Source organism: Felis catus, chromosome B2 (assembly GCF_018350175.1).
Source record: "Felis catus isolate Fca126 chromosome B2, F.catus_Fca126_mat1.0, whole genome shotgun sequence".
Taxonomy (NCBI): Eukaryota; Metazoa; Chordata; class Mammalia; order Carnivora; family Felidae; genus Felis; species Felis catus.
The window spans coordinates 26,623,842-26,649,285 of NC_058372.1; the positions used below are offsets into that span (position 1 = coordinate 26,623,842).

The 25,444-nt window shown below is 37.3% G+C and overlaps 1 protein-coding gene across 3 annotated transcripts in view; it reads left to right on the forward strand.

The window, feature by feature from the left end:
• GMDS (GDP-mannose 4,6-dehydratase) overlaps positions 1 to 25,444 on the forward strand; it is a 629,071-nt gene that overhangs the window by 314,410 nt on the left and 289,217 nt on the right. For all 3 annotated transcript variants that reach the window (XM_045057196.1, XM_045057197.1, XM_003985853.5), the window contains exon 7: positions 9,493 to 9,620. In XM_045057196.1, the coding sequence (XP_044913131.1) occupies positions 9,493 to 9,620 (128 nt within the window). The remainder of the gene's footprint in view (positions 1 to 9,492; positions 9,621 to 25,444) is intronic.

Genomic DNA, 25,444 nt, shown 5'->3' on the forward strand with positions numbered 1-25,444 from the left:
AAAGGAAATTATGCCAGAAGGAAGATTCAAGAAGGAATGATGAAAAGGGAAATTGGTAAATATGGGAATATGCATGGCATTTCCAGTCCAAAATTATAAATAGATGTGTATTCTCTGAAGGAGAGACTCTGGGAGCTACTCAGATTAACTGAGGCAAACTGCAGAGTTACAATAGAGAAGAAACTTATTTTATCACCTTTAAATTAATCTTTTGCAACCAGATACTGTTTGTTGTGCTCATGAAAGATATATCATTCTTTTAAGATGTTATTAAAATAATATAACAGTGCTTGATTTATGTTTTATCATTTTCTCAAATATTCTAATCTGTGATCCTTATAGTGGATTGAGTGATCCCAAAAAGATCTGCCTACTTCTTAATTCCAGAAACTTGTGAATGTGATCTTATTTGGAAAAAGGGTCTTTACAGATATAATTAAATGAAGAATCTTGAGACGAGGAGATCATCCTGAATTACCAGGGTAGACTTTAAATTCAATGACAAGTGTTCTTATAAGAAACAGAAGAGGCAAAGACATAGATGTACAGGAGAGGATGGTGTAAAGATGGAGGAAGAGATTGGAGTGATGTAGCCAGAAGCCAAGAATCAAGAATGCCTGGAACCAGAAAGAGGCAAAGGAAGGTTTATCCCCTAGACTTCCCAGAAGGAACTTGGCCCTGTTCAATTTCAGACTTGTATTTCCAAAACTGTGAAAGAATAAATTTCAGTTGTTTTAAGCCCCCTAGTTTGTACTAATTTGTTATGGCAGCCACAGGAAAGTCATACAGTCCCTAAAGGTTAAACTTATACTTTTCTCAAACAAAATAAAATGAAACAAACAAACAAAAACCAAATTCAATTAAAAATGTAATTGTCTGCTGTATTACAGTTTTGAAGCCAGTTTCTCTAGGCATGCCATCTTCTTCCCGTGTTTGTCTTTGAGATGGCATCTGGCTATCTGGGACACAGATGTGGCTTATTTGACTTGGTGTTGACAAGGAGGCAACTGGAATCCTCAGGCCCACATGGTACACTCGGCACACTGCTGATCTCAGCTGCAGAGCTGCTGATACAAGCCATTCCCTTGCCTAATGGCGAGGGAGGCGGCAGGCTTGGCTCTTTTTTGGTGTCTGCTGCTTATAAAATTCAGGGGCTTCTCTTTCCATAGGCTCCTGGAGTGAGTTAGCCTCACCCCATCCTTCATTGGCGTGGTGGACCCACTACATGTAAGATGTAGTCCATATCCTACGGGTTTTACCTCCAAGCCTCAACTACAGAGCATCCTCCCTCACCACCTCCAGCCCACTCAGGGCTGCAGGGCAGGCCTGTTGGCTCTCACACCACTGCCCATGCCCTGTAAGAGAGCCTCATAATACTGCTTCATGTATCTTGATGCAGCTATCCCAGGTCAGTCTGGGTGGCATCCTAAGGAGATCTCTCCAGAGTCTCCAGCATGAAGTAGGTTGAAGTCTCCTCCTCTTGATGATTTCTTCAATATAATTTACTTGTTATCCCACAGAAGCTAGGTTAGAACATTGCCTCTGCTGGTGTCCTCCACTGCCCGGGGTGGCCTGGGCACCCCCTACCTGCTACCTCTTTTTGTCCTTTTTACAAGAACCACAGGCCACATGCCTGCCCATCAGAATGTGTGAGAAACTTTGGGTTGTGACCACTCTTGGTTTTTGATACACTAAACTTATTTAGAAAATTACTTGTCCATGACCTTATTTTCAAACTTACTGTCTCGTTACGGAATCCTATTTTGAATTATAGGGATGAATATTAACTCTTTCTTTTTGACTATTTGATACAGTTCTGTTCTTTCTCCAGACTTGGGCTAACTGTGGAAAAGGTCACATAAAGACAAATGTGGACGAAAAAGATTTTACTATTTTAGAAGATTTATCACAGTAAAAATATCCAAGACAATAAACATTTATAGCTAATAGAAGTACTTTACAATGATATAGAGTTATACAGCCTTTAAACTAAGTATCTTACTAGGTCCTTAGAGTGGATTATTATCCCATTTTATAGATAAAGCAACTGAAAAGTTAAAATGCTTATTTAAGGTAATGGCACTTATAAAGGGAACAGAACTATTAATAACTCATATAGTATATAACCCTACTTCCAGTGTTACACTTCCAAGGCCATGTCCTTTGCCTCAGCTTGGACATTAAAGCTAAAGCCTATTTCTAGGTCCTGAGGTGGTATTCCAGTCATGTTCTTAGCCCAGAGCCCTTAGTGTCCACCCAGACATGTGCTTTGGAGCTTTCCCTTCACTTGAGTACTTTTCTGAGACTCAGCTTTGAATTTAAATTAATAATACTAATGCTTTATCCAGCATATCTTGGTGTTTCTTAATGTGGCAGTTTTTCTTATATGCAACATTGCCAAAACAGAAATTCTTTTCTTTTCATTCTATCTGTGCTAGAACTCATGATCTCAGACTTAGAACTAAGATTTGGACTAAAATTCATCTTAATTTTTTTTCTTATGGATATACATTTATGTGACCACTCTTTTTTTCTATGTTAATGAGTTTACATTGACAGAGTAACGTTCAGTGGTTTAAGACATGTTTATTAGTGCTTTCATTGTGTGAGTCTGTACATTTGACTTTGACTATTTACCTCTATTCTCAACTTTAGATTTTCAAAATCAGAGAATTAAGAGACTTCATCATAAAAGATGTAAGAAATATGAACTTTCATTCATGCTTAGTTATAGATACCACTAACATTGTAATGTAATAATTATCATAATAGCTAACATTTATTGAGAACTTGCTAATCATATTACCTTGATTTTCTCACTTAAACATCAAATCTACATGGTAAGTATTGTTATTATCCTTGTTTTACAAATGAGGACATGATGATATTATTCCTTACATTTCCATAATGATTTATGTTCTACAGTGTTGTTTCAGATACAGGAACATTTGACATGGCACATATCACTGTATTGATAGTTTACAGAACAGACTGTAACTTCAGAGCCTTAAATGGTTTGTGCAAGACCACATAGCCAGTAGCTATTAGAGCTGGCCTTTGGTCAGTTCATTGGGCTAACTTTTCATTTCTTGACACTAAGGTCTTCTAGTTTAAGGCTCTTAGAAATCAAGTGTACATTTAAAATAATTACGAGAGGTCCATTATCCACGTGTTATAATGCACAACCACTTAAATAATCTCATCTGAGGAAGGATACCTCCTGCATTGCACTGTGGCTTAGTGAAATCAGCACAGGTGGGAAAGCAAGCCAGACAGGCTTGGATCAGGCTTACCTGCTTGTCCTGACTGTTGGGCAGTTTTGCTCAGCCTCTCTGCCTGTCTTTCTCCACCTGCACACTTGGGATGGTTTGTCAAAGTGGCCTCTAAGGTCTCATTCTAATATATAATTATTTTTATAGTTCTCTCCCAAAAACAGCAGGTGATAAGGAGTAAAAATGAAGAGAGCAAATTTAAAAAATAATAATTTTAAGCCTCTCCAAAAACTAATTAGTGAAGCATATGATAACAGCAATGTTTAAAATCAATCTGAAAATGAAATTAAAGAAAACAATTCCATTTACAATAATGTCAAAGGAACAAATTTAACAAAATGAAAGCAAAACTTATTTTCTGGAAACTTCAAAACATCGCTGAAAGAAATTTCAAAAGGCCTAAGTAAATAGAAAGACATCCTGTGTTCATAAATTGGAAGACATGATATGGTTAAGATGACAGTATTCTTTCTTCATATTGTCCTGCAGATTCAACACAATCCCTATCAAAATCTCCAGTGGCTTTTTATTTTTTTGCAGAAATTAACCAGCTGAACATAAAATTCACAAAGAAATTCAAGGGACTAAGAATAAGTAAAACAATGTTTAAAAAAAAAAAGTCAGAAAACTCACACTTACTGATTTTAAAACTTACCATAAATCTAAAGTAATTAAGAATATGGGATACTGTCATGAGGATAGATACGTAGATCAATGGAAAAGAATTGAAAATCGGAAATAAACTCACACATTTACGATTAATTGATTTTTCACATAAGGTGCCAGGACAATACAAAGGAGGAAAAAATAACCTTTCCAATAGATGGGGCCAGGACAGCTGTATATCCACATACAAATGAATGGAGTTGAACCCTTTTCATCACACCATACACTAAAATTAACTGAAAAATTAATCAGAGGCCTAAATGTAAAAACAAAGTCTGTAAAAATTTACTTTAAAAAATACGAGAAAATCTTTATGATCTTGGGTTAGGCAAAGTCTTCTTGGATATGCCTAAAGCTCGTATTACTCCAAAATAGACAAATTGGGCTTCATCAAAATTAAAAACAAAAAACAAACAAACAAAAACTTTTGCACTTCAAAGGACACCATTAAGAAAGTGAAAAGAGAAGCTATAGAATGTGAGAAAGTATTTGGAAATTATATATCTAATAAAGGACTTGGATCCAGAATATGTAAAAAAAAACCTCTTACAACTCAATAGTAAAAACACAACCAACACAATTAAACAATGGACAAAGGATCTGAATAGACATTTCTCCAAAGAAGGTATACAGATGGCCAATAGCATGTAAAAATACAGATGCCCAATCTCATTAGTCATCAGAGAAATGCAAATCAAAACCATGCTGAGATAACACTCAGTATTCACTAGGAAGACTGTTACCGGAAAAGATAAACCGTAACAAGTGTTGGGAAGGATGTGGAGAAATGAGAACCCAGTTCACTGCTGGTGGGAATATAAAATGGCAGATACTTTGGAGAACAGTTTGACATTTCCTCAGTAGGTTAAATGTAGAGTTGCCCTGTAACCCAGTAATTCCACCTGTAGGTATATACCCAAGAGAAATGAAAACATGATGTCGGTACAAAAACTTCTACATAAGTGTTCATAAGCATTCGTCACAATCACTGAAAGACGGAAATAACCCAATGTGTACCTTCTGACTGATGAATGAATAATGTGGTATATCCACATAATAAAATATTATTTGGCCATAAAGAAAGAATGAAGTACTGATTTATGCTGTAACATAGATGAACCTTGAAAATGTTCTGCTAAAATGAAGCCAGTCACAAAAGACCAAAAATTAGTTTGTTTATATATGAAGTGTTCAGAATAAGCAAATCTGTAGTGACAGAGAGCAGATAAGTGGTTACTTAGGGCAAGAGGCCTTTGGGGAAAATGAGAAGTGACTGCCTAAGTGTTTTTTGGGGGTGCTAAAATGTTCTGAAATGTTAGTAATGGTGGCTGTATACTTTGTAAATGTATTAAAAGTCATTCAATGATACATTTTAAATGAATGGGTTATATAGTATGTGAATTATATCTCAAGAAAGCTGTTATAAAGAATAACATTAAGAAATTAATATTTGAAACTATCCCATTTACAATTGCACCAAGAACCATAAAATACCTAGGAATAAACCTAACCAAAGATGTGAAAGATCATTATGATGAAAATTATAGAAAGGTTATGAAGGAAATAGAAGACACAAAGAAATGGAAAAACATTCCATGCTCATGGATTGGAAGAATAAATATTATTAAAATGTCAATACTACCCAAAGCTATCTATACATTCAATGCAATCCCAATCAGAATTGCACTGGCATTCTTCTCAAAGCTAGAACAAACAATCCTAAAATTTGTATAGAACCACAAAAGACCCCAAATAGCCAAAGTTATATTGAAGAAGAAAACCAAAGTGGGAGGCATCACAATCCCAGACTTTAGCCTGTATTACAAAGCTTTAATCATCAAGACAGTATGGTACTGGCATAAAAACAGACACATAGACCAATGGAATAGAATAGAGACCCCAGAATTGGACCCACAAATGTATGGCCAACTGATCTTTGACAAAACAGGAAAAGAATATCCAAGGGAAGAAAGTCTCTTTAGCAAATGGTGCTGGGAGAACTGGACAGCAACATGCAGAAGAATGAAACTAGACCACTTCCTTATACCATACACAAAAGTAAACTCAAAATGGATGAAAAGCCTAAATGTGAGACAGGAAACCATCAAAACCTTAGAGGAGAAAGCAGTCAACAACCTCTTTGACCTCAGCCACAGCAATTTCTTACTCAACACATCTCCAAAGGCAAGGGAATTAAAAGCAAAAAGGAACTATTGGGACCTCATCAAGATAAAACGTTTCTGCACTTCAAAGGAAACAATCAACAAAATTAAAAGGCAACCAACAGAATGGGAAAAGATATTTGCAAATGACATATCGGATAAAGGGTTAGTATCCAAAATTTATAAAGAACTTACTAAACTCAACACCGGAAAAGCAAATAATCCTGTGAAGAAATGGGCAGAAGACATGAATAGACACTTTTCCAGAAAAGACATCCAGATGGCCAACAGACACATGAAACGATGCTCAACATCACTCATCATCATGGAAATACAAATCAAAACCACAGAGATACCACCTCACACTGGTCAGAGTGGCTAAAATGAACAAATCAGGAAACCTCAGTTGCTGGCGAGGATGTGGAGAAACGGGAACCCTTTTGCACTGTTGGTGGGAATGCAAACTGGTGCAGCTGCTCTGGAAAACAGTGTGGAGATTCCTCAAAAAATTAAAAATAGAACTATCCTATGACCCAACAATAGCAGTACTAGGAATTTACCCAAGGGATTCAGGAATGCTAATGCATCGGGGCACATGTACCCTAATGTTTAAAGCAGCACTTTAAACAATAGCCAAATCATGGAGAGAGCCTAAATGTCCATCAACTGATGAATGGATAAAGAAGATGGGGTTTATATACACAATAGAATACTACTTGGCAATGAGAAAGAATGAAATCATGCCATTTGCAATAACATGGGTGGGACTGGAAGGTATTATGGTGACTGAAATAAGTCAGTCAGAGGAGGACAGATATCATATGTTTTCACTCATATGTGGAACTTGAGAAACTTAACAGAAGACCATGGGGGAAGGCAGGGGGGAAAATAGATATAAACAGAGAGAGAGGAAGGCAAACCACAAGAAATCTTAAATACAGAGAACAAACTGAAGGTGATGGGGATGGGAGAGAGAAAAATGGGTGATGGGCATTGAGCAGGGCACTCCACAGTTGGGATGTGCACTGGGTATTGTATGTAAGCCAGTTTAACAATAAATCATATTAAAAAATTACATTTTGAGAACTACATATTCAAATAAACTTGACCATTACCCAAGACAACTTTTGGATGCAGATAAGGAAGGTTCCACATCTCCTAGCAAGACATTCTGTCCCATCAAGGAGGGAACCTGGGCTTTATAATTTTACAGTCAGTGATGTAAATCTGTTTTAAAATGGTCAGTTTGCATAGGTTCTTTGAATCTCAGCTTCTTCACCTACAAAAGGGGTAATGACAGTTCTTAGTTCTCGGGTTTCTCTGAAAACTAAATGAGTTTTTTCATCTAAAGAGCTCAGTGCGGTGCTAAAAGTGATAGCCATTGTTAGAGGTCTTGAGGTTATGATCATTGCAGGCTTGTGATAAGGATTTAAATACAGGCCTGCTGGAAACCCCTGCACTGCCTTTGCATGTGCCTGGAGCACTGTCCTTGTCTCACAGCTAATTAGTTGCTTCATGACCTCATGAGGAGACTCCATGCAGGCTGCTTCTCTGGTGGGTGTTTCCTGACCACATCCAGCTACTGAGTTACCAGATTTGACTGTTTCTGTTCTTGCAAATCTGTCAACTCACTTCTGGCAGCACTGATTTGTCTATCTTACCCTCTCTCTACTACTTGAGAGTAACTGCTACTGCATCACTCCCAAGTTCCCCAGCTCAGTGCTTAGTGCTTGATAGGTACTCAGTTAATACTATTTGAAAGAATAAATAGGGAAGGACAGGACCTAGATACATTGAACATGGTCACATGCTTCCATTTGACCCCTAAACATTTGCTTACTAGTAAAGAGAATAATCTGAACTATTTTTTGTTGGGAACTTTATTTAGTGATATGGCATCACTAGTTTATCTAGTATATTTGTAATGATAGTATAGTCCTGATATTAAAATAAAAAGGCAGACATCAAGAAATCTACATTTAATTATAAATTTAATTTTATTTGTTATAAGTCAGTGGAGAATAAATGATTGCTAATGGGTAGCAGATTGAGAAGGATTGCACCTATTTAATATTTCTTCATTTTGAAAGTCTGGTTTTTGAAGCAGCTCTGTTTTATAAACTGCCATGGAAAGTTGAAACTTTGGATTTATTAATGTACTCTATGAGCTGCTAAGAAAAACTGAAAATTTAGATTTCCATAGAAATCCCATTGTCATCTTTAATGATGGCATTGGTATAAATGCATATACCAAATTTTTGTAGTCAGTGATCTAGTATATGTTGGCACTTGCCCTGGGCCATGTTCTTGCCAAAATTTAGTAAACCTATTTAGAAAAATTCCCCTTATCACTGTGCCAGTTTCTCTAGAAACCAAAAGCTTTCATCATAACTAACCTCCCTGCTTAATCTGCAAAAGAACAAAGCTAAAGTTATTGAAATGTGATAAATTATGATAGTAATCTATCTAAACTGTATGAAGCCATCATTGACTTTATGTGTATTATTACCTTGAGAATTTGGTGCTTTGTGCTAACCTTACCTAGAAACAGAGCCATGGGTAAAATCATCTCCAAAGTGTCTTTTATTTTGTCCTTCTCTATAATCTTTTAAAAAGTAGAACCTTTCATTAAGACCAGAGAACATAAAACAATTTCAGTTCTTTCTTCAATTTATGGCACCTTTCCTCCAATCATTTCAAAATATTTATGCAGAATTCAGGAGCCCATTTCTGTAGATAGCACTTAAGTGAATTTGGAAGGTGGCATTTCAGTAAGTATAGTAGAGAGAAACTTTTGAGTTGGAACTGTGTCATAATTTATAACTGGATAGCTTTGCAAGTTTCCAAAGAAGAATGATCACCACTTATTGGCAACCCAAATGCATTTCTTGTTTGTTTCCTGTAACTGGTTAAAGCCTGTGAGCTACTCCTCTCCCTTTCCCCATGAGCTCCAAAATAGCTTTATTAATAGGAACATACGCTGTTTATGTTCTTTAAAAAAATCAGGGTGGTCTTAGATGTCTGTCTTCCATTCTGGCATTTCCCTTTGTACAACCCTTTTGAATTTTCTGTTTAAAAACTGGCATTCCAATAGCTTTTCTTTGGCCTAATGCCTGGGTCACATATTGCAGCAGCAAATTAGGAATGTTAAGACGTCCCCAAAAGAAAAATGTTTGTTATGAAAGTAGAGCTGATGTGACACATAGAATTAGAGCTTCTTAACTTATCTAAATGACAGTTAGTGATCATTTTCTTTCATTCTTATTTTAAAGGAGGGGGAATGGGGGAGAATGAAAGAAATGCCTAGAGGCTGAGATTGGATTTGGTTCACCAAACTGTTAAATGTCAAATGTACTATCTGATAATACATACATCCTTTTATCTCTTTTTAGGAGCTAATTTTGTTACTAGAAAAATTAGCCGGTCAGTGGCTAAGATTTACCTTGGACAACTGGAATGTTTCAGCCTGGGAAATCTGGATGCCAAGCGAGATTGGGGCCATGCCAAGGACTATGTAGAGGTAGGAACTGACTCATTATGTTCTTAAAAATACCTGTATCAGTTGGTGTTTTCAATGCCAGGCCTCTGGTGGAAAAGCATGACCTAGAAGAAGTGGTAGCATATAAAATTTTGCTAATGCAGATATATTTACACTCACACTGCTTTCATTTTAAGGCTCCATGGTTCCATTTTACATGTAGATGACACTGAATGTTACTTGAATATGGAAACCTTTCACAATTGTTCTTTCCATCATCAAAATGAAGGTGTCAGTCAGTTCCGAGGATGGTTGAAAAATGTTTGAGTAGTATTCTTTCCTTCCTAAAGCCTCTATCTCCTCACTTTGTGCACCTTCTCCCTCCTGCCTACTCAAAAGTCATATAACTGTGAAAAAAAATTTAGGTACACAGGTACAGTTCTCAGAGCTTCAGGAAATGTTCCCTAATTTCAGTTTGTATAATCTAAGACTTTCAGGTTTACATTATTCTACTAAAGTACTCTAAGAGTGAAATTCTTGCGGAGGTTTTGGTTTCTGCTGCTTGAGTGTCTGGTTATTACCCTACATACTTCTCAATGTGTGACTTTACACACCAATGAATTTTGTTCATTAAATAGAGATAGAGTTGTTAATAATGATAATATTGCATAATACTGGATATAGTTGAAGGGAAATTCAAGTTCTCACTCTTGGGACTTATCTGCACATTAAATTCTGGTCTGGATTAGATGTGTTACATGTGTAAGTAGTATGACTTTTCTTTAAGCAAATGGTTATATTTTACCTTTCCCTGATCAGTATCCTTTTAAATATACATGGCTCTTTCTGTGGCCAGACATGAAGGAGCATGTTGGTGACATTGTCTTTTTCCCTGGAGTCTGTTTGTCCTTGTTTAGGTGCTTACAGATTTCCTGTGCTCAGGAGACTATTTCTGTCCTTAATGATTCCTCTCTGGGAAACCGGATCTGGCTTCCTTGTTCATTGATGCGATTCAAAAAGAAACTTGAACGTTTACGAAAGAAAGCAAACAAGTAGTTTACTTGCTAACACAGAGGTTAGTTTCAGGTGTTATTATTTTTGTTCATAACAATTAAAAATGGGTACTTGTACACCTAATACTGATTTATATTATGGATGAAGAACAGCTTTGATTTTAAATTTTGAACAGCATAACATTTAGATAATTTCGGTATGTTCTTTGAAGCTGTCATTACAAAGAGGCATTTTATGACAATAGACATTAGATATATTCTAAGAACATTTCATTAAAAAATATATAAGCCCACCTTTTCAGAAATTTAAGAAGTAGGAGAAAGGAGATGTTAATAATAGAAGCTGAAACTCTGTTTTGTCTAATCTATATGGCCTTACCTACTTAAAAATATGTGGCAAGGTTCATAAAAATGAATTTTTTTTCAAAACTATCATTCTAGCTTTCTGCATATGCTTAGAGCAGTAGATAGCTGTATAGTTATCTTTCTTTATCCAAATTCTTGTTCTCCAAATTCAGAACCAAATAGATCAAATTTCATTCTATTTAACTTTATTTTTTTGCACCGGGGTAAAAAATGAAGTTTGTGCTAGAACTCAGAAATAGATTTTGATAGAGAAACAGTATACCAAATCTTAATAATGCTTATTACCATTTATGTTTATTTTTCTCTTTATATTTCTATATTTTCCATATATTTGAAATGAATATAAACTTTTCAATCAGAAAAAAATTTAACAACATTTTAAAAATAAGCCAAAAAGTGTTTTAGAAACTCATGACACTGTTAAATACATAAGTAATGAGTAAGTCTTTGTGAGCTCAGTGGATCTGGAAGAAGGACCCTGGTATCATCTCATTCCCCAAATGCCAAGGCTAGCACTGGTCCTGGGTGTAGCTCAAACCTTGAAACAAAGGGGCCACATTTGTATTCATTTAAAATAAAAGCATTTTATAAACACTTTGGCTCAAAGACTTCAAAAAGGTCTTCCCAAATGCCATTTTGAAGATTCCTTGACAAAATGGTATCAGTACAGTGAACCAAAGCATCCACACAAGAGTAAAATGTTCTGGCCTTTCAGGAAAAATGTAAAATTTTCAGATTTTATGGAGAAACAGACATACAAAATTAAGTCATTGTCATTGTCATTCAAGACCTGGCTTGTTCCACAGTACAAGTAGGTTTTGCTGAACCCTGGGGTTCAGACAGTAACACATGTTGATGATGCAAGAAGTATTATATAGTTCTCATTTATGGGTCCTGAAGGATGTCTCAATTTAAATTTCTTGATTTCTGAAAAAGTGCCATTATTAAGTAAGAATACGTAGTTTGCTATTTCCATTTTAAGAAGTGTTACCATCTCTTGCATTTCTAAACGTGTTAAAATGAGGTTACTTCACAGACTTACGACTAAAGGCAGATGTTGCTAAAATTAAAATCAACAAGCATAAGAATGAAAAAAGAGAAACATTGTTTGTTTAAAGTGCATCTGCATCCTGGCGCTATAATCAGCTTTAGAATAAAGCCTTGGCAAGTACAGATCAAACAAGTTATAATAGCATCTTATTTACACATGTTTTAATTATATAATCTTTCTCATTTATACACAAACATATTGTACTGGTGAATCCTTAGATTAAGTGACTTACACTTTTTTACTTATGGATAAACTTCCATGATGAAGAGTAGAGAGCATTTGACAAACAGAGTATAGGGATCCTAGCTGTGTCAGTGATTTGTTCTTCAGTCTTAGGTCTTTATATCTCAGCTTACCCATCTGTGAAAAGGGCCTAATAACAACCCTGTAAAAAATTAGCATTAATGTGCTGTACATTTGTGATTAGAATCTACCTCTGTCTTGTAAACATTTTTGCAAGAATTTATACAAAGCCACTTCCTGTTGCTGATTCAGGTTCATTAACATCCATTTATAGTCTTGTTTCCTAGATCAAAATGATTTAAAACTTAAACTGAGTGGGTAAGGGGTATTTCAACTTGAAGTGAAGAATATAAAAACTATATTAAATCATGCTGTACTTCAGAATAAATAAGTTATGTGCTTACATCTTTTCCAATAATATTTATTATAAACATTTTAAACGTACAGGATTGTTGAATGAATTTTACCATTAACAGCCATATACCCACCACCCAGATCCTATAATTAACATCTACAATTGTTGCAACTTGAGAAAAAAAAAAGTATTACTGTTTAAAAACTACTCTGTAGTGCTGATGGCTCAGAGCTCTAAATACTCAATTTACACAAACGCGGGTTGTCGAGAATTTGTACTTCTTACAGGATATAGTCAGTTGATAATTCAAACTTTTGAAATATTTTTATCTTCTTAAATAATTATGTGACACCATCACACTCTTTTCATGCCTGCCTCCGTCCACATACATTGAACCATTGTATTTATGAGAACACATTCAAACAAATTCAAGATGTCAACACAGTACCAGTGGTGCCTGAAAGGAGAGGATCTCTAACTTCTCTAGGAGGCACTGTTCTTTCCACACACCTTCTGTTGACTACCTACCATGGTCATGGTTCTAGTTGCTGTAGATGACAGTCTCGTAAACTTTGTCTAAAGCCACATAAGCCTGCACAATGCTAAATTTCACAAATGTAAGCAGATTTCTTTATCATGGACTGGCTTCTCAAAACTTAGAATATATGAATGTACTACTGCCTATTAAGATTAATAAAGTGTTTCTCAAACTTATTTCACTTTGCTACCCAATTATATATATATATGTATATATATATACATATATATATATAAACATTAACAGTGAAGAGTTGGAAAATGGCACTATATGTTTAAAATTGGGGCGCCTGGGTGGCGCAGTCGGTTAAGCATCCAACTTCAGCTCAGGTCACGATCTCGCGGTCCGTGAGTTCGAGCCCCGCGTCAGGCTCTGGGCTGATGGCTCAGAGCCTGGAGCCTGTTTCCGATTCTGTGTCTCCCTCTCTCTCTGCCCTTCCCCCGTTCATGCTCTGTCTCTCTCTGTCTCAAAAATAAATAAATGTTAAAAAAAAATTTTTAAATTAACGTTAACAGTTTGATTAATGAGGTGCCAGTGTGATCCTACCTTGATAAAACTAGCTAGGATACAACTTTAGCTGGAAAATATGGAACAATGACCTAATTGATAAGCACTGGACTGGAAGTATCTTTAAGCTTTTATCAACTCACAAGAGGGTCCTTAGTCTTGGGATACATGGATAATCAATGACCCAAGTCTGAACTTTTTCCAAGACTCAGCAAAACCATTTAAAAAATATCATGAGGTTTTACTACCAACAACTGACCATACAGATATTCCTGAAGAGTTCTCCTGTTCTAAAGGCAATCCAGGGCACATTCATATTATGGGGGGTAGGGCGGGATTTTTGAGACTCATCTGAATTTTAATATAATAGTCCCTCACACACACCTCTTTCTTTTCTCCCTCCCTCCCTCCCTCCCTCCCTCCCTTCCTTCCTTCCTTCCTTCCTTCCTTCCTTCCTTCCTTCCTTCCTTCCTTCCTTTTTCTTTCTCCCTCCTCCTCCTCCTCCTCCTCTTTTTCGGCAGGGAGCATATATTAATTTTAAAAAACTACTTTTAGAAATAAAAATAATAAAAATTGCCAAATGTTGGATGCTCATTATGGGTCAAAAACTTTATAGAGGACTTTACATACATTATCTTATATGAAACATACAACAATCCTTCATGGATGAAGGAACTGAGGGTTGGAGAGTTCAGGGTACGATTTGCCCAAAGCCATGGCCATCAGAGGTGAATGAAGCCAGAACTCCAGCCCAGGCCTGATAGCTAAGCCATGTTCACAACCACTAATTCTCACTGAAGTGAGGGGAGGAGAGACATAAGCAGTGGGGTCTGCCTAACTTTCCATTTCCCAGAGAGCCAAGACATTGAACTTCTCTCTCTTTTCTCTCTGTGCCATTTATAGTTCAAATGGAGGAGAAATATCTGGAAGAGAGTGTGTGGCTGAAACAGAGATGATCAGATCTTGCTGAACTCATTATATTGACCGTATTAGGCAAAGATGCGGAGGGTGTGTTTGGGGAAAATGGATAGTTAGATGTCCATCCCTCTCTGTTCATTGTCTTCTGCATGAGTTAATCTTTCTTACAGCTTCCAGTTCTCAGCTGATAAAAGAGACCAGGGGAAAGCCAGGGAGCCTCTGGCAGGGGGAGAAGTAGACTGTTGACAGAGCTGGGGAGGATTAACCAGTGTTTCCCCCTTGTTTCTAATTCATCTGTCAGTCTGCTGCTAGCATTTTGCATCCTGTGTTAATTCATACAAATCTGGAAAGAAAGGATGCCATTTAAACTTTCTGAGATTTTATTTAAGGGAAAGCTTACTAGTTGCAACATCAACAAATAGGTTTTTTTTTTCTTTTTTATGTTCAGCGGAGTAGCTTGATTACTTGTTGTGTTTGAATTCTCAAAGTGTTCATGGTACCAGAGTCTATTCTTTAGTAAGGCCTCACTAAACAAATGCAGAAAGTCATAGTTGCCTTATTTCCTCTGGCCAGGTCTTGTGTGGCTGGGGATGATATCACAGGAGTGAATGTGCCCCAAGATCCCCAGAACCTCTAGACTGTTTAAATTGCTATCTCAGTGAATGAAGACTACACCATCAAAGTTTCTAAGATGGATTATTCATCAAGTTTTCATCCACAGATAGTTTAGGAACAAGGAGGTGGATGCATTTTTAGATATTTTCAATTGTATTTTAAAAATCTAAAATTGAGCATCTGACATTAAATTGGAAAAAGTAGTTCTTGGCAAATGTGTATAAGTGTGTGAATTTGGAGGGAAAAAATGAAAATGAATATAGAATGGAGTTGCATACTCAGGAGATACAGTGCCTGTGGAAACGGATTATGAAACTTTGTGTAAATGCCATTTAAGTTCTAATGGGTAGCAATTAACCACATTAAGGTGGAAGCTTGTACTCCACCCTTTACTCACTCTCATGATGCTAAGTGTTATTATACCACTGTGGAACATGAAACGATAGCTTGTACCTAAGAAAGTCCTGGTTCTATTTCTGAGAACAGTCCTAGGGAAACCCCTTCCTGTTCCTCTTAGATTATGACACTCATTGACTTACATGTAAAGTGTACTGTGAGATTCCACGAGCTTTCTGCTTCCACTGCCCATCAGGCCTGCCCAGTCCCTTTGTGCTGGTCCTCATCCAGCCTGAGCTACCCTTCCTCATGCTCTCCTCTGTCCTTCCTGCTTCTGTCCTTTCACTGGCCTTCCACTTCACATCTGCTTCCTCCCACAAATGAAAACTGGCTATTTAACTTTAATAACAAGGCTATTCGTGTGATATAGACATAATTGCCTCTTTTAAAATACGACATCATCTAAATTTGATGATGAATTTGCCTGTAGAAGGTATGTATCTCTAATATTAAATGCTTCATTTTTTATACTAGCACACTCTGGAAAGGACAGAAAGTATTTGCAATGAAGTTAGTCTTTCCTACTTTCATGTGACTCATGCCCAGGAATGCCAATAAATTAATCTCTCTCTCTCTCTCTCTCTCTCTCTCACACACACACACACACACACACACGCACACACACACACACACACACACACACACACAGAAACAATCCTAATTTTTACACTCATTCTAAAGTACTGTTTGATTTCATCCTAGTTTTCTGCTTCATTCACAGGGAATTATTTACTAAAATTATGTTTTATCCTCACAGAGTCTGGCCCTGTGGCCCTTTCCTATAGCTTTCTCAGACCACTTGGGAGCCTCTTACTGCCCTCGTGATCCCAGGCTCCAGGTTCCCAGTCTTGGCCTTATGGGGCCCTTTAATACAAGCGTGTTAATTTTGCCTTTATATCCAAAACCATAAAGCAAAAACCTGTTCCAAATAGAATATTCTGTAAGGCAAGGACATGGATTTTATTTTCTGCTTCTGTGTACCATGCTAGAAAATATCTCCTCTGCTTATTCTCTGCAGTGAATTGTCAAAAATTCTCCTTATCTTTTCTTTCTAGGGAAGGAAAAAATTTTGATCCCTTCTCTGAGTATTGGATCTTCTGCATTTGTGAGATCAGTTATTTATTGTTCTACAAATTGAGTTTAGTAAAATTGGGATACCTGATGGCTTTGTAGAGCAATTAGATCTGAACTCAAGGACAATCTCTGTGGTAGATACCTTAATCTGTCCCACTGATGGTCTGGTTGCCCAGGGAAGCAGTTGTGATACCAAGAGGCAGACACCTTTTTGGACTGTCTTGGGAATAGATGCTGTACAGGAATGAAATGTCTGCCACTTTGAGTTGCTAGTTAAATAGCTTTAAATGGGTTTGTTCCATGACTTTGTCCCATGTTCTTTATTCTCTGCCTTATTGTGGTTCAAGAATAATCAAAAGCCACTGTCCTCTTGGGATCAGATTTCCAAAAGGTTTTCCCATGTAGCTTTTACCATTGTTCGAGAAACTGGATGTATCACGCATGCAGGCTAAAATATGCCCCAAATGGATGAATTTGGGATACCATTAAGCAAAGATCCCATTTTCATTTTAGGAAAGATAGACTGGGGCTTGAGCCAAGCCCAGTTAATTAACAAGTGCAGTTTTACAGAAGTAGAATTACTTAAAGGCAAAATTGAGAAACCTTTTGTAAAACTGTCTTTGCATTGTTGATTTGAGTCTCCCATGGAAATAAATAGTAAAGTTCCTACAGAAAGAGATGAATTACTCCTTAGAATAGCTTCCCAGCTACCTCTCAAAGTTATGTAAAATATTTGAGATCACTTCTGTTATGTTTTTTCATTATAAGGGGAATGGTTGGGTTTAACTCATTACTGTTTATTACTTCCTGAAGAATCTAAGTGAATTGAAATCTCTGAGAATAAAACCATTTCTCCACAAGCATAGGCTATGATGTGGTTAGTTGGCTAGTGTCAGTCTCTCTCCACGAAGCTCCTTGAAGGCAGGGACTGGCTATTTTTCCTCTTTGTCGTAATTGTGCTTCCCAACATGCCTGGCACAGAATGGCAGATGCCCAAAAAATACTATCCTGATTTGACCATTTCTTTATATGGTTTATAAAAATGAATATGTATATATGAAATGTGTTTTATCCCTCTCATTATTAAAAGATTATTTTCTAAACTTAGCATAAGACATTATCTACTGAATATGATTTTAACCATATTTTAGGTTTTAATTGTGATGGATTTACTTGATTCTAGCAAGTAATTTTCAAGCAATTTTCACTCTTGTTACATGCAGACCATAAAGGAAAACTGAATAGTGCCCATATGTTCTTGTACTATGATAAGTTTCCCAATTATCTGCAGATTCTAGTATCATTAGACTTTATTCCTATTTGTAAAAGAAGGATGTTTGAGCAGATGGAAGAAGTAGAATGAAAGACTGATATACTGGTCCTGATTTACCAGACAGAATTTTCATAATCACAAAAGTAGCATTGGCTTACAAGATTAAGTGCCCCTCTGCATGACTGGTAACACTGACGTCTGCTCATTCAGAAACATCTTTCCTTGTGTGGTCCTCACTATATTTTGTCGCAGTTTTCAAGCCTCTCATTTGGTAGAGGATTCTTCTAGATAAAGCAGGATTTCTGTCACGAATTCTATTGTTTTTGGAAAACTTTCACTCCTCCTTGCTTTCCCCCTTCTTGTCCCCCCTCCCAGTCCCCAGTATCTCCTTCACCACCCACACCCACACACATGCACACATACACATAATAGGAGCAGGTCACTTTCTAATAATACGGCTTTGTTTTTGTACATGTAAAAGTTAAAGATTCTTATATGGAGATCTCTGATAGCAGCTGTAGAAAACTGTAAACTGTGTAGCTAGCAGAAAAGAGAAGTATTCTGTAGTATCTTTTTAAGTGCTCCGAGTGTGTACTTTCATTTCCTCCCCTGGCCGAGCAGATCCCTGTTCCCAGGTCCATCCTCCAGCTTCTGACTCACAAAGTGGAGTGGTGAGCTTCCGCCCCAGGGGCGATGGTGTGTGGGTTGCCTGGGTGGAGCCTGGAGGAGGCAGGTTGCATTCCAGGAAGGTGACCAAGGCCCTTGCCTCTTGGCCATTCTGTCACCACGTCCACACAATACAAATACTCATGCTGGGTGTGGCACTTGATTCTCTCTCCTTGCCAGTGCGAAGGCAAAGATCAGAATCCCCGAGGCTTCATGGCTTCATGTGTTTTTTCTTATAATATCTCCTTTAAGTCAAGAATTGCTGCTGATTTTCACTGGATCTTAAATTTCAAGTTGAAAACAAAATACAAAGAGCTTTCACCAGACTTTTTTTTTAACCCCCTGTGAAGGTTATCCTCTTATATTTGTGTAGTGCTTTATGATTTATATCTTTGGATTCAATTCTCCCAATAAATTTTAGTCAGGGATTAGGAGAGCAGGAATTGTTATTTGCATTTTCCATATGAAAAATCTGGCTTGGAAAGGAGATGCCCAGGCCTTGTATTGAACATGGCTCTTCAGCACAATCCCTTCATGTGATACAGCATGACATTTCTGGCTTGATTCTTGGTATAATGAGTCATTCTTGTGAGATTTTAAAGCCATTTTTTTTTTTACCCCTCTAATAAGAATACCCCTCACTAGGAATTACAGATTAACTAGCATTTTTACCACTGGCCTTCTGTGGAAAAAAGAACACACAAAAGAGAAACTGAGATAGAAAGAAACTCTAAAACATTTGAAGAGCCAAAAATTAAAAGGCCAGGTCTTCTATTCTAAATGGGACACTTCCTCTGCAGTATTAACTTAATAGTTGTATACTCATATAATTTGAAGAAGATATCAACTCTGTACAGGAAATACAGGTTTCACAGAAATCATTTCATTTGATCCTTATCTTCAAAAAAAAACTGAATAAGTTTGAAGAAATGGGATAGGTAGTTTAAATTCCATCACCTTTTGTCAGTGACAGCTGAAAGCTTCATTGTAGTTAACTATCTGCTAGAGCCTTTGGGAAACCAAAGCATCATTGACTGGCTGGGCTAAATGAGTCATCTATTAAAATTATCCCTAATGAATTACTGGTTTGCTTGTTTAATTGCGCGTGGTGTAGGGCTCTGAGATGTTAGAAGTCTAGTGAGACTCAAAGAAATTGTATTGACTTCATTAAGCATGTCAGTAGGATCTTTCCTAACTCACCATGTGCAGACATTCCTTCTTCTCCTCCCTCCATCTTCCTTTCTTTCTCTCTCTTCCTCCCTCATTCCTTCCCTGTGTTCTATCCCTCTTTTTCTCCTCCTTCCCCTTCCTTTCCCCTCTGTCCTTCCACCCCTCCTGTCATCTCTCTCTCCCTCTTTCTTCCTCTCTCTCTGAAGGGGGGAGGGGGGAAGGGGAGGGGAACAGTATCAAGAAGTCTTACTTCTGAGCCTCTGTGATAGGGCTAACAGTGTCTTGAGTATTAACCACCTGGCTTTGCTCAATGAAAACCCTTTTAAAGCATGACAGACTACTAGTGATATGCCCTGTTTCACTTGATGTGTGCTGGGCACTATGTGAACAGCATTATACTGTGGCTAGGTGGCTGGTGGGCTTCCTCTTACCAGCTTCCTTTTTCCTTTTCCCAAAAGGGCTTCCTTTTTCCTACAGCTGTGTTTTCCATATAAACTGGAGTAGCAAAAACATCAGGATGAGAAAAAACTAAATTCCAATGAAACCATGATTATCACACAAGTTTGTGTTAAAAAAATAATTAATGACAGTTCTTGCATCAGGAAGAATTTTAAGATCTTTAGGTACAGCTTATGTTCCATCTTTGTAGCATGTTTGAGAGGTAGCTAGGCAGTCTGCTCATTTCTTCTCAAAATTCTGCTCTGCTTTGGGGTCACTCTGAGCTGCCTCTTTTTTATTACTCTCCTCCCCAGCTGCTTATCCACAAGGATTGACCATTTCCCCTATAGTCCTGTCACCCTTTATTTACAACCCTTTGAATCGCTGCTGCCAGAGCCCTTATCCCAAGTTAGCTGGGCAGCCTTCTCACAGACACAAAACTTTCCACATCTGATCACCATGCTGACCTTGTTTCATAGCCCCGAGTGCCCTCAGAGTACCTGAAACATAGGATGTGCTCAGTGGGTGTTTATGGAATGAATACCCCAGAATGAATGGACCTCAAACCAGATTAGTTTCATCTATTCATTTAATTTAAAAACTGAAGCAACTTTATTTATCCTCCTATCCTTTGCCCTCATCTAGCAGGTGAAGCAGTTCATTATTCAGAGATATTCACTGATAGATTGAGATAAAACAGTTCAGAGTCTGAACATAACTCCAGTCTTTCACGGTCTTCCCACTATAGCATCTGTCAGATCATGTGACCAACACAAGGGCTACATTATGCATTTTATCATCACTGTGAAGACTCATCATCTAGGTGGTCCATGCACCAGTTAGGGATTACACTCAGTTACAAGTGACAGCTTACTAGGGATCACTGTTTATTTACCACCAGAAGTCCAGAGGCAGGGGCAAGCCACTTACACAATTCATAGATGCCAGGCCCAAATATCTGATCATGACTCCACGGTGGCAGCAGTCCCAGCTGTCCCCAGCTGCGCAAATCCCCTAAGGACTGTGTCAAAGAAGAGAAGGCCACAAATCTCTGGGTGACCAGCCCTAGCATTCTGTTAGCCAGAGCCATGGCCCGTGGCCACCCTGCTCAGTAAGGAAGATCATGAGGCCAGGTTTGTAGTCTCTCAGACTCTCTTCCTGGTTGAAGACCAGAGACTGGGTGCTGCAGGAGACACCTGCCTGTGTTCAACTATGCTCTTGCAAATGGCATGGTTCTGAACTGGCCAGAGTGGGTGAGGGACAGAAAGAGACCTGAGGTATGAGGCTCCTTTCCCTGCCTCACCCCAAAAGCTTGTGTTGAGTGCTGTACCACATTTGGACTTCATGTGTTTGTAAACAACACATTAAATTGGATGTTCAAGAAGCCAGAGTGTAGACTACAGTTACTTTAAACTCCGTATTTAAAGGCTTATTTTTTAAATAGTTTTTGTGATAATTCACAGATGCTCAGTCTAACACAAATCATATTCTATTGGCTTCCAGAATTTTGCAGCAGTACCTATTTAAAGATTGCTAGTAGCTTTTATCCACCATCAAGAAAACCATTCAGATCTATGGTATAGATCTACTGTGCTATTCCCTCCCCCACCCCTTCCACTTACTGGTATGGATGGGAACGTAATGCAAAACCGTGCTTGTCTTATTTACATAAATCTCCCTGTTAGCTTTCCGTTTTACCATATCTGCATTTTTGTGTTTGACCTATTAGTGCTTTTTTGGTTTTATAAAGAAAAAAAAAAGTGCTTCCCTCAGCAGAACCATCTGGCTTCGTTTCCTGTTCCTCAGCAACTCTATGTGTATTCTAACAAGGCCAGCCCTGTGGTTTTCCGAGTGGTGCTGTTACACTGGTGGTCTTAGAATTCAACAGGAGTGATGGAAAAGTTACACTATAGACTTCTTTCAAGTCTAAAGTTTCCAAGGTGAAAAAAATGCATATTATTGTCATTTTGATATAGCATTATTTTTTTCTGTTACTGAAATATAGTCTTTTAAAATGAATTACACCCTTCTATTTTTTGAGGAAGAAAATGCTTCTCAAATGTCTTTTAGATAATGGGCTACCAAATTTGCATATCAGCAAACTGAGGTGAATGAAAATATAATTGTGACATGCTTATAATATGCAAGTTTTTTTTTTTTTTAATTTTTTTTCAACGTTTATTTATTTTTGGGACAGAGAGAGACAGAGCATGAACAGGGGAGGGGCAGAGAGAGAGGGAGACACAGAATCAGAAACAGGCTCCAGGCTCTGAGCCATCAGCCCAGAGCCCGACGCGGGGCTCGAACTCACAGACCACGAGATCGTGACCTGGCTGAAGTCGGACGCTTAACCGACTGCGCCACCCAGGCGCCCCAATATGCAAGTTTTTTTAAAAAGTCAGTTAACAGTAACTAGTTTTTTTTTTCTTAAATTGTGATATAATTCAAACATAACATTACAGTTGATACTTGAACAGCATAGGTTGGGAACTGTGTAGGTCCACTTATATATAGATTTTTTAAAAAATAAATACAGTATAGCACTGTAAATGTATTTTCCTTATGATTTTCTTATTGATGTCTTCTTTTCTCTAGCTTACTTTATTATAAGAATACAGTAGATAATACATAGACAAAATATGTGTTAATCCACTGTGTATGTTATTGGTAAGGCTTCTGGCTAATAGTAAGCTATCAGTAGCTAAATTTTGAGGGAGTCAAAAGTTAATAGATGGATCTTTGTGCAGGGGTGTCAGTGCCCCTAACCCCTGCATTTTTCAAGGATCATCTGTATATTAGTGTCAGGTAAAAGCATAATTTTTCAGTCTTTATATATATTGCAAATTGATCAGGACAGTAAGTCTAGTTTAGTTAACACTCATTACCATACATAGTTACCATTTTTTTTCTTTTGGTGAGAACTTTTAAGACATACTCTCTTAGCAACTTTGAAATTTACAATACAGTATTAGAACTATAATCACCATCCTGTACATTACATCCCATGACTTACTTGTAAGTAAGTTATGATGGAACTTTATTCCTTTTGACCACTTTCACCCATTTCACCTGCCCCCAACTCATGCCTCTCGCAGCCACCAATCTGTTCTCTGTATCTATGAGCTAGTTTTTTGTTTTTGTTTTTGTTTAGATTCTATATATAAGTGGGATCATACAGTATTTGACTTTCTCTTTCTGATTATTTCATGTAGCATAATGCCCTCAAGTTCCATCCATGTTGTCACAAATGGCAAGATTTCCTCCTTTTCTCAATGGCTAAATAATATTTGTATGTTTTTGTATAATAGGTATTTTCTTAAAGGATCAAATAATTAAAGGACCAAGTAACAATAAATAAGAGGAAGCCAGTTTTGTAACTGAAAGATTCTCTATACTCTCTTTTTTGTGTGACAGAAGATAATATAAATCTACTTTTGACAGGTGATTTGTTAATGCTGCTTTGGCCTTTTAGTACGCTTAGAGATCATCTGGGAATTGGATCTGTTCCCAGACAGGCATGTGTGTAAGGAAGTGAAACTCTGTATTTTTTTTATTAAAAAATGTTTTTAAGTTTATTTGTTTATTTTGAGAGGGACAGAGTAAGTGGGGGAGGGTTAGAGAGAGAGGAAGACAGAGAATCCCAAGCAAGCTCTGCACTACCTACGTAGAGCCTGATGTGGGGCTCGAAGCCATGAAACCATGAGATCATGACCTGAGCCGAAAACAAGAGTCGGACACTTAACCAACTGAGCCACCCAGGCACCCCTAAACTCTGTATTTTTATGTTGTAATATTCCACAGATTTTCTAAAAATTTCTCACCAAGGGCAAATATGCCCTTATTTTCTCTTTTCTGAAATGCTTCTTTTAAATATAACATCATTGTTTTTAGACACAAATTAAAAGGCTTTTTTTGAGAGTCAAAAGGTTTTTATTTGTATATGTGATACCTACCTGTGTTCCTGCCTTCCATCCATCCATTTATCTTTTCATCCTTCCATCCATCCATACACATGGCAACTCAGATACATAATCTATAGAGAGAAGAAGATCCTCGTGGTATTTTTTTCTCCTTCTTTGTTTTCTTTCTTAACTTTCTTTCTTTCTTTTTTAAATAGGTATCATGTTCATCAACCAGTAGGCATTACATTTGGGGACAAATTTTACTACATATATTAAAATTAGAGTGTTAACCTAATGTTTATACGTAGGAAGGAGAAAAAAATTCTCTCCAGAATTATTTAATTAGGTCACTTATTTTTGGTGATGAAGGATGATGAATGCTAATAGAAAAGGACTATGAGATCTCTGATTCTTCTGTGAAGTTTAAAAACTATAACCTCCCACTTGCTGTTTTTTATGAAGGAAGACACTGAAAGAAACTCTGCACTAGGGGTTACAGTTATTTGTGGTGTTTTCCTCCTGTATTTGTCTTCGATCCCTCCAAGACCTTGATTAGCCTGAACGCTGCTTGAAGGTGTGCAAAGTTGAAGGGAATGTTCATTTTTAATTTTAAGAGGAAGAGAAAAAGTTAAAAATTAAAGCTAATAAAAGTTAATGAGGAACATTAAAATCCTTTAATGGTTCAATTTATATTGCAAGTCAGAATGGTTAATGCTACTATTGTATACATGTTGGCAACATCCTTTCTCTGCTGTAATTCTTTTCCCTGGAATATGAGCCAATGAAACATGGAAGGCATATCATACTTTCATGATCTCTGCTCATTCTTTTCACAAACTCCACACTTTTTTTAATGGGAGGAAGAACTGGGACAAAGAAATTAAAATGTAAAAGTCTGCTTTGGGTTTTCTCTCTCTCTCTCTCTCTCTCTCTCTCTCTCTCTCTCTCTCTCTTTGCCATTTTCCCCCTTATTTGACAGATTACTGAATAAAACATAGTTATCAGCAGAGTGACCACTTCTAACTGTCTCTTTGTGCTTAAAAATTTATTTTGGGATGGGAAGCATTCCCCAAACCCAGAGGGTACACTTAATATGCCAGTTTTCATTTGAGAAGAATTACTTTTCAGTTGTAGGTGTTCTGGGATGTAGCCTGACTCAACATCCAGTATTAATGGACCAAAGATAGAACAGCTGAACTTTCTGACTGGCCTTCTTTGGGAGACATTAGCATGTCCCTAGAGACAGTTTCCCTAGCTCTAGTTACTCGGATCAGTATGTAGGGAAAGCTTATTACTTTTAGAAACATTACTCTTGGATGGCCCCGTCTGTTACTAGGATCA